This window comes from Lonchura striata, chromosome 12 (assembly GCF_050655825.1).
Source record: "Lonchura striata isolate lonStrDom1 chromosome 12, ASM5065582v1, whole genome shotgun sequence".
Taxonomy (NCBI): domain Eukaryota; kingdom Metazoa; phylum Chordata; class Aves; order Passeriformes; family Estrildidae; genus Lonchura; species Lonchura striata.
This window is the reverse complement of record NC_140714.1, coordinates 14218285-14231537: the sequence shown is the minus strand read 5'-3', so window position 1 is coordinate 14231537 and position 13253 is coordinate 14218285. Positions and strand designations below refer to the sequence as shown.

At 40.0% G+C, this 13253-nt stretch overlaps 1 protein-coding gene across 3 annotated transcripts in view; it reads left to right on the top strand.

Moving 5' to 3' along the window:
• USP4 (ubiquitin specific peptidase 4) overlaps positions 1-13253 on the top strand; it is a 31682-nt gene that overhangs the window by 9637 nt on the left and 8792 nt on the right. For 2 of the 3 annotated variants that reach the window (XM_085590091.1, XM_021533225.4), the window contains exons 7-13: positions 1892-2035; positions 2663-2780; positions 3935-4108; positions 4704-4862; positions 5699-5923; positions 7467-7550; positions 7916-8010. In XM_085590091.1, coding sequence (XP_085446217.1) covers positions 1892-2035; positions 2663-2780; positions 3935-4108; positions 4704-4862; positions 5699-5923; positions 7467-7550; positions 7916-8010 — 999 coding nt within the window. The remainder of the gene's footprint in view (positions 1-1891; positions 2036-2662; positions 2781-3934; positions 4109-4703; positions 4863-5698; positions 5924-7466; positions 7551-7915; positions 8011-13253) is intronic. The other variant, XM_077786101.2, reaches the window with a different exon arrangement.

Here is a 13253-nt window from a genome sequence, read left to right as displayed (position 1 = left end):
AAAGAGATGAGTAATTTCTAAAATGTAGGAGTATGTGGAATTCTTTATCTTCCCAAATATATTTGGTTTCTGTTCTTTTAATCTCCCATGGAAAGCTCTTAACCTCTCTTGTTTTGCTACTTACATGAACCTTCCCAATTTTCTAGCTGGAACTTGCTCAGGATTCTGGATGACTTTGTGGGTAGATTTTCCCTACTCTGTGACTTGTGTCTTACCTTTGCTTTCTGATCTGTTTTTTATATTCCTTTGTAATACTTAGCTTTTTTTTTTTTTTTTTTTTTTTTTTTTTTTTGTGTAGGATGCAGTTGAAGTACTTGGAACTCTTTAGTTGCCATGTGACTCTTGATGAAACCCTGTCTCTATGCTTCTGTCGGAAACCTTGAAATCCCTTAGGAGGTTGTTCTCATTTTCCTTTTTCAGCAATAGATTTTCTTAATGTGATTTTCTGAGCTTCTCTGCTCTTGCTCTGGGAGATCAAATGTGTGAAGCAGAGATGCTTAGTTCTCAGGTCTTAACATTTTCTAGATTGATCCCCTTTGCTTCTAGATCATTCACTACTTCACACTTAAAATGTGTTCTTAATGGATTTACATGCTGTTGTTACCTAAATTGTTTTATTCTTGACCCTTGAAACCCACGCATATGAGCATGAGTCTGATAATTGTTGTATAGACCTTCTGCTTTCCCACTGATATTACTTTGGCGTCCAGGTAATCTTGAAGTTATGTAACAGAATGTTGTGTATTGTTCCAGAAGTGGTTCTCTCAATTATTCTGGTAGATCTCATTCTTTCTAGGATACTTTCCTTTTTTTTTTTTTTTTGTTGTTGTTGTTGTTCTTACTCTTGTTGTTCTTGTGCTGGCTGGTGAAGATTTTAGGGTGCTTCAGGTTTTGACTGTGTTTGGGGCTTTCCAAACACAGTTTCCAGTTTCATCTGGAAGCTCCTCCTGTAACTTGTGTACTTCTGTATTTATTTTACTGCCGTTATATTTCCGAACTGTTGATGATGTCCAGCTGTTCTGCCTTGTCATGGGCTTCATTGGCTTGTTCATTGTTGTATAGTGTTTTTCCCCACAGAGGTTTTCCAGAACATTTTTTTAGTACCATCTGAGCTATGAATATGCATTTTTAGTTTGTATCATTTGAAAACAAGGGCCGTAATAAAAAAGATTAAATGGACAAGCTGAAGCTTGAGAGCCCTATTCTCTGCTGGTTCTCTGCTCTGTTTTGGGGTTAGTATCCACTGTTTTGTGGCTCTTGGTGTCTTGCACCTTTTTACTTTTGGTTTTTTTTGTGTTTATTTGGGCAGAGACGGAGAGATTAGACCAAATCCCAGTCAATTCTTACTATAGAGAACTTAATTAGTGTCAAGATTAGTACTGTCTTGTGGTTTTGCCTTTTTTTAATGAAACTCTGTATGACAGGACGCTGTTAAATTTTAGTGCCTTGTTGATTATCTTCTTCCTGATTAATGTTGTGTTTAAATAGATGGTCTGAGTTTCAGGTAGGGAAGGACTGACCTGGTCACTTTTTAATGTAGGTAGGGTGTTCTGTGGTCTTAAGGTGTGTGTGGGGGGTTTGCTTGCTTATTTCAAGGTGGTTTGCTCATAAAATTAAAGCTTGCTTCCCTCTCACGCCGAATTGCTACTTATTTCTGTCTGGGACTCAGATTTGCCTTTAAGCAATCATTGTTGCTCCTACTTCTGGTACTTTTTTCCTGATGTTTCTGTTCCAGACAATTGTTTGGCAATGTGATCAAACAGATTAAAGCAGTAAATTCTGTGTGGGGTAATTAACTGTAGCTCAGCAAGTCCTTGGAGTTTTGTGGGAGGTGGGGCTGGGCATAAAGCAAGTAGTAGCACTGTTTCTGCTTCTTTTTCCTTTCTCCCAGATCAAGCACTGCAATTAGTAGAAACTTTACTACCTCTTCAAAATCATCAGCAAGTTCTTATTCCTCAGTGTCTGCCACTTCTGTCATTACTAATGGTGATAGCAGTAACTCCTATGGACTGAACAGCTCCCACCTGGGCAGGGGGTAAGAGCAGGAATGTTCTTTTTGTTTTGTCACCCTTTTTGTGAATGATCCCATGCATCCATGTCTGTATAGAAAAGGAGTGTGATGGTGCCCTAGAGGAGTTCTACTACTCTTGTGTACTTGTTTAGCAAACTTTGCTTTTTGAAACCACTGCCTTCTGCTGTTCCTTGCTTGCATAAGTAGTGCATGTTCCAGATCTTACTAACTGCCAGAGCATTGCCTGTTTTTTGAGGTGACTCAGCATAAGGAAAGGGTTTATATTCTTTTGTCTATCTGCCATTGTGGTAGAAGCCTTTCCAGGTACAGATCATAATTCCCTTATTATTTCTTAAAGTGTATTATATACTCTTGCTGCATTAGGATAGTGTGTTTGCTTACAGACTGAGGAAATGGATGTGTTATGAGCCATAAATAAATAATAGACTTTGTAAGCATTAATGTTTCCAAAGTTAGCGTGTACATTTCACATTCCTGGTGTTCAGCTTTAGCCCCTATGAAGCAGCAGAAACAGTTAAAAAAATTCAGTAATCAGTTTTCTGACTTGTATTTGATGTGACTTTTAAGTATTATTGAGACTCAGCAAACTCACCGTGGAGTTCACTGTACTTGTACTGCCTTTTTTCCCAGAGGTTCTGGGTTTGTCTGTAACTCTTACAACTGCAGGGACAGTGCTTCCCTCACACAACCTGGACTCTGTGGACTCAGTAACCTTGGAAACACCTGCTTCATGAATTCTGCATTACAGGTAAGAATTAGAGAGAGTCCTGATCAGAATTAAATAAAAGATCAGTCTCATAAATATTGTGAATTAAAATCTGTGGGGGAAAAAAAAAAGAATATTTAATGTGATTTCATGGGGAGAGTACACCTCAAAAATAAGCAGACCAAAAAATCATGTTTAGTTTGGCTTATGTTTAGCTCATTAGTACTGTAAAACATATTACAGTATTAGGGACTGAATCTGAAATATGTGGCATTTGAAGTGGCCAGGGGAAGTTGTACTGAACAGGTGCTTGACTAACATAAGGTCCCAGTGCTGTGCCCTGCCAAAAATGGGCTGACGTGGAGGATCTTTTGACTTGTGTGGGCTGCACAAATGACTGCATGCAGTCACTGCATGCAGTTCTGGGCCTATGTTAAGGATTCTTGAAAAATTAAGAACATGAAAATCCACAGGAAGGATTCAGGTTCATTGTGCAAGATGTTAAGGTTGAAACAGTGATGCAAAGCTAATAATTATTTCTTTAATTTTGAACTTAATTTCTTAGGATTATTTTGTTCATTTTAAAGAATGCAAAAACCTGCATTTTTTTTGCTAAGAAGTTCAAACAAAATATGAGACAAATTGTACAGTCTTCGATTTAAGGAATGGGCAAACTTCTAGTGTGGTACTAGTGCTGTGAAATTACTTCAGTCACTTGTGTGATGGCTTTGAAATCTGGAACAAGTCTTAAAATAACTAATGCATTATGCATGTGGTATTCAGGACACCACAATAAACTTGGGCTGCCCTGCTTTTTGTTCAGCATGACTTTATTTTCAGATGTCTCATGGTAACCTTTAGCTACTCTGTTTTCTTGGACTTAGTTAAGAATCAACTTTAAAATTTTTTATTACTCAAGTAACTTAAACATACTTCAATTTTAGTTTATCATGCAAACTAGTTATGTCAAGGACCAGTTATTTTCTTTCTTGTATTTACCATTATGCTTTAATTTTCTAGATATCAGTCTTTCAAATGCAGATTAATTTTTTCTTTGTTTTACTAAACAGTCTCTCAAGTCTCACCAGTTTTGTTAACTTGGTGCATGTTCTGTTGTCAAAGTTGGTTTTGTTGTTTCATTGTCACACAAGTCCATTGTCCCATGCAGTAAATTAATTTTCTTAATACGTTCTCAGTGCCTGAGCAATACTCCTCCTTTGACTGACTACTTCCTGGAAGATAAATATGAAGCTGAAATAAATCAGAACAACCCACTGGGGATGAGGGGAGAAATCGCAGAAGCCTATGCAGATCTCATTAAACAGATGTGGTCTGGGAGACAGTCTCATGTGGCCCCACGTATGTTTAAAGTAAGTGTGTCATGTTCCTGTAGCACAGCTCTGGGACAGAAGAAACAGTGAAAGCTAGTGTGCCTGCCACATAGTTTGATGTTATGAAGGCTAAGGACAGAATTGCTTCAGTGTTTCATTGTTTGTGAATGCTTTTTGGGGTACAGGGAGGAATTTCCCAGTGTCTTTCCTCAGAGTTGCTACTGCTCTTTAATGTTACTTAGTAAATGACCTCCCAGCCTGAGGGCTATGTACAGATGAATCAGAATGGTCTTTGCTGCAAAACTAGGCAAGGTCGTATGAATTGCCAGCTGTGAACTTTGGTCAGTGAGAAAAGGTGTGCATTACAAATCTAAACATTTAAATCATAAAGTGAAGATCAAAATGCACCCCCTTGTCTATAACTTTGTTTATTGGTGTAATGTTCTCATTGCTTCAGTGTGAGGAGCTGCTTCTCACACTGAAAGTAGCTGGGGGGATTGTTCTGGCACCTTTCCGTGCATTAGCATCCAGCTCACCGTGGCCTGCTGCCAGCAGAAGGTTGCAGCGAGCTGACCTGTGCTGAAGCCACAGCCTGAGTGTTTTGTATCCCCTCACTCCTGCCTTTGTGTTTCAGACACAGGTTGGGCGATTTGCTCCTCAGTTCTCAGGATACCAGCAGCAGGATTCCCAGGAGCTCTTGGCTTTCCTACTAGATGGCTTGCATGAGGATTTGAACAGAGTGAAGAAGAAGCCCTACTTGGAGCTGAAGGATGCCAATGGCAGACCTGATTCGGTACAGTGCCCTTTACTTAAGGATAGGGCAGGTGCTGCTTCCCAGGGCATTTGGTTGGGTTCTGGGACTCCTCCTGGCCCTCCTGCTCGCAGGCCACACAAACATCCTTCCTACAGAGCAGTGTCCCTGGCACAGGACAGCCGTGTCATGCCTTGTGGCACTCTACCTAAATAGAGAAAAGTAATTATCTTATGAGGTTGACCTGACAGAGGCCCAATAAGTTTCTTGTTTTCAGTTTTCTTCCTGAGACTAAAAGTCTCATGCTAAGAGCAGCCTGTGATTGCCGTGAATAGACAAATGCCAGATGCCCTTTGGTAAGGAGTTTATAAGTTGTTTTGTGAAGGTCTTCAGGGAATTGTAATTTGTCTCCTTTTAGACTGTCTTTCTGAAATATGGCCATCGTTTTCCAAGACCAAAAAAACTGTGCTTTTTTCTTGAAAGCTGTAACTGCAGTTGCCTTTCCAAAGCAACAGGCAGCACTCCATTCCTTCTGGAGAGTGGAGCATACCTGGTTGTCCTGAAGATCAACATGTGACCCTGTCACTGTCCCCTCAGCTCCATTTGTGCTTCTAACATTGTGTGCACCAAGGAACACCTGATCAAACTCAGCTAGAACAGATAGATGAAAGTGGACTTGATGCTAGGCCCTAATTTCACTGAGAAGAAATACCAGTGTGTTATGCTGGACATACACATACTGATGGTGCCCCTTCCCTATGAAGTGGACCTATCAGTATCAATTTTCCAAGTTTTCTTTGGTCCTGGTGCTCAACCCACTGTAGATATCTTTGCACAAAATAACTTCTAATACATATTTTTTTAAATTGTTTTTATAGGAAGTGGCAAAAGAGGCATGGGAGAATCATAGGCTGAGGAATGATTCCATCATTGTGGATATTTTTCATGGTCTTTTCAAGTCTACCCTTGTTTGTCCCAAATGCTCTAAAGTTTCTGTGACCTTTGATCCCTTCTGTTACTTAACTCTCCCACTGCCCTTGAGGAGGGATCGTCTCATGGAAGTTACCCTGGTATATGCAGACCCACAGCGCAGACCTGTCCAGGTGAGGCATGTTGAAGACACAAATTTCTTTTAAGTCATCCAAGTTCTATTAGATTTTAAAATTGAGACTCTTAAAGTAATCTAAAGGATATTGATGTCCACCTTTGAGTGAGGTACTATGGGTTTTGTGATGAAAAATCTGGGATGTGAAATCAAGTGACTTCATAAAATCTTGGCTCATGAAGCTAAGGTCATGGTCAGCTGGAAGTGGCTTTCTGTGGTGAGCTGACCTGTGTGTTGTGCTGCTCCCTGAAAACGGCAATGTGCTTATAAAATGTTAAGATGTAACTTACATTGTGCCCTGGGGTGCACAGCCTGTCAAAGGAGGGGACTGTCCTCTGCTCTGCACTGGGGCAGCCTCACCTCAAAAGCTGGGGGCAGTTTAGGTCATTACAATACAAAAAATACATAGATCATTAGAGACTGTCCAAAGAGAGCCATGAGCATGGTGAAGGGTCTGGAGGGGGAAGCCTTATGATATCATTGGGTTTGTTCAGCCTGGGAAGAGGAGACTGAGGGGAGAGACCTTGTGGTCTTCAGCATCCTCACATAAGGAAAAGGCAGGTTCCCTGTTCACTTTTGAGACCAGTGACAGGACCCAGGGGAAGGGTCTGAAGCCAAGTCAGGGGAGTTTTAGGTTCGATATCAGGAAAAGATTTTTCACCCAGAGGGTGGTTGAGCACTGGAACGCTCGCCGGGGGAGTGATCACAGTACTAAGCCTCTCAATGTTCAAGGAATGTTTGGGCAATGCTCTCAGGCACTTCGTGGGATTGTTGGGGTGTCCTGTGCAGGGCCAGGAGTTGGGCTTTGATGATCCTTGTGGGTCCCTTCCAACTCAGCATATTCTATGGTTCTGTGATTATAAATGGGTTAGGCTTCTGAATTTCAAACATAATTGAAAATTCCTCTTGGGAGAAAAAAAAACAAACAAAAAAAACAACAACAACAACAACAACAAAAAAAACTACATGTTTGCTTTTTCAGCCTCCTCAATAGACTTGTTTTAAATTTGACCCCCACTTTATTTTCAAATGGATACACACATCCCTAAAGTAGCCTTGTGCTTGCCACATGTCACAGAAGCACAAGCTGGGGCACCCAAGGAGAATGACTGGATGTCCTGATGCAGTTTTGGAGGAACTGATTGGCAGTATTTCCATGTCTGTCAAGATTTTCGGCTTGACCTTTAGCAGCATTGAAGAGAATGACTCTAAGATGTTTTTTATCACAGAAAAAAACAACAATTTTATGTTCTGAGCAAGCTGCTGTGCTTGGTGATTATGTTTTTTCCTGGGTTTTACTACTGCTGAGCCTGATCACAGCAGAAAGCTGTTCACAGCTTTCATTCCCTCCAAATCACTGCATAGTGAGGTAAAGCTGAGATCCAGAAGACCTTCAAGTGTATGGTTATGACCTTAAATTTAGCAGAACTCCTGAAAAATAAAGATTTAAGAGTTTAAAGGTTTTATTTCCATTTTCTTGCTCTCTGCCTTTCATGGGTTTCTTTTGCCTGGTGTAAGTATAACATTATCTTTGTTCCTAGTACCGGGTTGTGGTGCCAATGATGGGGGCCATCTCGGATCTGTGTGAATCACTTTCCAAACTCTCTGGTGTTCCTGCAGAAAATGTAAGGATAAATGCAGACAGTAATTTTGATAAATGTTTGTTCTTAGAGCATTTTCGTGGCCTAGCTTTTATATGGGTGATAAGCTGAACATAATGGGTTAGTGACAAAACTGTAATAAGTTAAAATGCTGTTCTTTGCTTGTAAGATTAAAAAGATGCATGAAACAGTCTGTATTTATTCTGATAGTCTCATTGCAAAGAGAGGTTTAAGATAAGGGACAGAAAAGTAAAGTACAGCTGATGTTGGCATGCTGACAATTGTGATAGAGAATTGGAATAAGCTGTTACTTGAATTTAAAGGTAATTTGCCTAAATTTATGTAAGCTTTTACTATAATCACTTAGCAAATCTCACTTGCTGTCCTAGATGGTGGTGACAGACGTGTATAATCACAGATTCCACAAAATCTTCCAAATGGATGAAGGTTTAAATAATATCTTGCCAAAAGACGACATCTTTGTGTGAGTAGCCTGGGAAAATGCCACGTGTGAAGAATACTGCCAAACATATGCTTTGGTTTCAGGTTCTAAAACCCAATTCCTGCTCCCTACAAAACCTAAGCCTTCTTGTAGATCTTTTGCATGACACAGCAGGTCAATATATGCAGTGTTCAGCTGGTATTCTTCTAACACAGGAGGACATGGCCCTTGGGTGATAATGAACTTTTAATCTGGTCTGTGTTATGCAGTTTAGAACTTCCTACAAGCCTCTTTAGGACATAATTATATCTGGATTACAGTTTTGCTCTTGCTGACATTTTTCATTTTGCTCAAGCTTGTTGTCCTTATGTTTTCCAAATCAGCCAAAAGCTTTTGCGCTGTTACTAGGATAGTACAAAGTCAAAGGTGTTGTACTCTGCCTCTCCAAAATCCATCACAGTTGTTAGAGCACCGTGACTGGGGGTTTTTATAGACTCTTGACTGGTGTTTAACACTGTTTGTATCTAAACTATTGTTGTGAGGGCAGAGCTGAGGGTTTCATCGTGCTTGATGTTCTACATGTGTGTGGTGGGTGAGATACTTCCAGTCACCTCTGAAATCTGATGAGGAGAGCAAAAGCCGTGTTCCTCTATTGCAGCTGAAATATGCAAGAATGTTGCTGCCATTAAATTATTGGGTCTGTGTGGAGACCTGCACTGACATCCTCTGGTGCTATGTGAACCTTTCACGGGGTGGGATGCTGTGGCATACTGATGCTCTTTTGTCGTGCTGTCAGTTGTGACCTTATTGCTGAGATGTCATGAAGGAGTTTTGTAAAAGTTGTCTTCAATTGTGTGACCAGTTGGGATCTCTGGGAAGGATGTTTGGCGTCTGTGAAATCTGTTTGTAGAGTGTTAGTTTGTAAGTCTGTCTGTTTCTACAGCAAGTAAAACATTTTAAAAACAAGAAACATGACATTACAGTGGTAATTGCAAAAAAATCCCTGCTTTCATACAGGCATAACGTGTTGGAAGTTCCTCCACAGAAAACAGCTATGTCTGAATCAGGTCTGCTCTGGGGTGTGGGGCAAGCATTGGCTGAACTGCAGCTCCAAGTGTATTTTCCTTTGCAATTGCCACTTCCTTTTATGTGCAGGGTAACTGTAAATGAGGTGCTGCTGTGACTCACAGTGAGTGAACTGACCTGGGTTAAAAATAGCCTTCTAAGGAAGAGGAGAGGTAGCAGGAGGAAGTTTTGCAAATCCTGTTTTTCCATGTACACCCTCCAAGATCTTTTCAGCACTGAGGGGCAAGAGCAAGAAGCCAGGCACCAGGGCAAGAATTAGGAAAAAGCTGTTCATAGGAAGTCCTTTTAATGGGTAATGCTGCCAGGAAAAAGATATGTAAAGTAATATTCTAACTACAGCTAAAAACTAGCATTCTTTTATTGAAAGGAAGTCTTGTCTCAAAAAACCAGCAGAGAAACACTTGTTCCTAAAGAGGAAAGTTTTTTAAAGGCAAATGCATAATTACTTCTAGTGTGGACAATCTACCTGACTTGTCTGGTTATAAAAAGTCTGCTGTTAGGTGTTCTAAGATCATTCAATAAATGGTTAGAGTAGGTTCTTGAATTCTACTTTGTTTCCATCTATTATATTTCTGTCCTGCCATCTTCAAAACCTGTTTTCCATTAGGGAATGTACTTTTAGTTATGGATGTACCTCTGCCTTCTGCTTCTTCCAGAAAGGATGGTTTTACAGTTAAAGAGGAACTTGTCAAGTCCTGCTCAGGCTGTTGTGTTTCTGTCAGAAGTGATGGGCAATGACTTGGCAGGTCAGGTTTCTGCCCTCCTGCAGGTGCTGTGTAATGTGTGGCTGGGGAATGTGGTATGTGGTGGTCGTTTGTTCAGATTGCTGCTGCCAATAACTTCAAGAGTTTGATTGATGCAACTTCTTAGATTACAGGCAAATATCTTACTGTTTATTAAAAAAAAGAATAAAAATACTTTAAAAGAATAGGTCTTTCAAAACCTTCCACCGTTAAAGAACAAGCCTGTTTCCACATGAAATGTTGAGAAATATTTTATTTCTCCAAAGTCAATGCAGAAGAGTTTTTCAGTAAAAAGCATTTTTTTCTTCTTAAATTAAGGCAAATTCTTTAGAGGAGTGACAGGAAAAGATTGCTTCTTATGACTTGGAGGATGCTCTGTATGCCTGCATAGTACATGAAATGTTCAGCTTGGAAAAGGTGCTGCTGTACTGGTGATGGAGCTGTGGGGTGTATAACTGGTTACACAGAGTGATGCAGCTCTCTCCTATTCCTGAAAGAAAACTGTCATTGTATGACTTAATGAAGGGGAACAGATGCCTATTATTAGAAAATACAGCAGTGTAGGGTTTTACAGTCAGTGTTTTCACCCAAAATTCACAATTGAAGTAAATAACCTAAAAAAGACTCAATAAACCATGCTAACTCATAAAACATTTGTTTGCACTACATTTATACTGAATATTACCACAAAAGAAACTCTTAAGAACACTTTCTGGTGTTTTGGGTTGAAAAGATAGCAATTGCTTTTTAAGAAAGGAAGAATCCTTCTGGAAGCTGCTTGCCTACCATGTTGTAAAAACTTGAATTTTTCCTAACATTTGTTTGAATCACTTAATGGCCTTGTGTCGTAAGACTATAAAATATACCAGCTTTGAGTCTAGGAAGATAGAAGTTACAGAACAGATGGGGTTTTTAATAGCATTACTTATTTATAAATCAAATAGGGAAGCTGCATCATTTCAGGGTGTTGGGCTTAGTGCCGTAAAGCCAAGTGAGTGCTATGTCAGCTATCAGGTGTGAAAAACAAATTGGTAGTCCTGGCACCTTTAGCAGGTTATGTTCTTAGGTACTAAATGTTAATGTAGATGTGCTTCAAGTTGACATATAATGCAACCTGGGGTATAACTGAGTACCATCAATTATTTTTTTTTATTCTAGTAAAAGATGTTTTCTAGAATCAAAGTATCTCTTGTATTTAAATGATACTCACTTCATGATATTCGCTGTCTCATGTGCTTGAACTCTTTCCTAAGTAATGTTTTATTGATCCTGTCCCTTTTATATACTCATCATATGCTCTTATTTCCCAGTAATGTCCAGCAGCAAGATTTCCCTGTGGGAAAACTGTAATGTGTATATCTCACTCCTTGTTTTAAGTAATTACAGTTTGATGCTAAGTTTCTTTCATTGGTTAGAAAACAAAGGGAAAAACTATGCAAAACAGAATTAAATCAGTACAGCATATTCAGAAGCAGATATTTCTCATGTATATTTTCCCAAAACTTGTGTGCATTTCCCAAACTTACATTTTGAAATTACGGATGGCTCAGTGGGTCCTGTTGATTTTTGAAGTCTTTTTCTGAAGGATTTTGTTGCCTAGTCTTTGAGTTGGGGTAGGCTCACAGGCCTTTTCTTTTTTCTTCCTGATTTCTTCCTGTGATTCCTTCCACACTGAGTGTATTCTGAGAGAAGCTGTGATAAACTGAAGACGGTTTTCTTCCATTTAAATAATTCTTATAAAGGTGTAAGAGTTTCCTCACCTGAAAAGCACTCCTCTCTTCCACTGGCAGAAGCAAACCAAGGTTGTTTTAGTAATCATCTGTGGTTATTTGCTGGACTCTGAGAATCCAAAGAATGAGTGGGTCGTGATAGGGCAGTACAAAGCCCCAGGGCTCTGAGTTCATGTGCAGCTGCCATCCAATTGTTCCTGTGTTCCTTGCTCTCATTGTCCCCCTTTAAACACGACCTTGCTCAATTCTCCCACCTGTGATCACCTTTTTGGCTGTCCTGTAACAGAAATCAGTGGTTTCAGTGGTTCTGAAGCTGTAGGATCTGCTTGTAATGTAAACTGGCAATTCTTGTCTTCTGTATCTTTCTTAGCATGATATTCAGTTGTTTCAGGATTGAAAAATTTAACTATGAATGTCAGTCTCTTGCAGTGTTTCTGTAGATTTGCTTTGCTGAGAGCAGTAGCCAGGCCTGCCTGTGACAACAATACCCCTGTGCTTTGCCAGACCTCTGATCTTACTGTATTTTACACTGGCCAGCTGGCAACACACATCTCAATTCAAAATTCAAAAGCTCCTAACACTGCAGGAGATCTGTGCTCTACCAGGGCTGTGACTTAAAAAAAAATTAAAGTCAGTACTTTTGTACTGATGTCTTGCTTTTGACACCAATATCTGTTAATCAGCTTTTGATTTGTGCCTCTGTTGGTCTGTTACTGAGCAGATCATGGATTTCCCTGAAATGCTTGGGTTGGAAATGTCAGTGAGCAGGAACTCTTACAACACATTGCAGCAGGAATAGAGCAGCTGGAATGGGCCTTGGCTTTTCTGAGCATTTGCTTAACAGAGGACATGGTCTGCAGACGTAGGTATTGTAGTCCAGAAAATGCTGTTGGTGAAAATTGGGAAATGTGGAAATACATGTGGGAGTTATGGAATATTGAGCTGCTGTCTTTTACAGGTTATTTTTGTGGTGGGAAAAACTGTTGAGTTTTTCTCTGGTTTTCACCCTAGGGTTATGAGAGAAGACACATTAAATTTTTGCAAGGCATCTTGGACATCTTGAGATGTGTATTGTGAATTTTAATGTGCCAGTAAAGTGGTGGAAATACTGAATCCAGAGGAGTGAGGAAGGGGGCAAGAATTGCACTCCACTTGCAACTTAAGCTGAATGTTTTGCAGTATGGAAAATGAAGATGTGCCCTGGATGTCTAAGATACGTTTTTCCTCTGAGCTGCTCAGTTTTTGGTTCATCAGTTCTCTGGTTTATTTTCTTACCTGTTGATCTCTCTGATAGTAAAACCTCAAAAAGAATAAATGCAAATACCACTGGGCTTCTTGATATTTAGGTGAATTTAAGTAACTTTGAAATGTATGCCAAAATGAACCTGTCACCTTTTACACAAGAGGACAAAACTACATTTTCTTCTCCACTGAAAGGGAAGGAGAATTTGGAAATTTTGGAAATTCTCCAAGCCTGTTCTTTCACAAGGCTTTGCACTCATCTCATTCTCATCTTGACAGGTTTAGAACTGTCAGGTAGTCCTGGAGCAATATTGTGGTAATATTTGTTGGAGAAGAGCTGAGATGCAGAAGTGGAGAGGGTTGAAACGAGATCACTGACATGACGTGCAGGGGCAGTGCAGCCAGAGAATGGTGGGAGCATATCCCACTTCTCACAGTTGGAAATGGTTCTCTCCAAGCATGTTGTTCTGTGGAAGGACAGCGA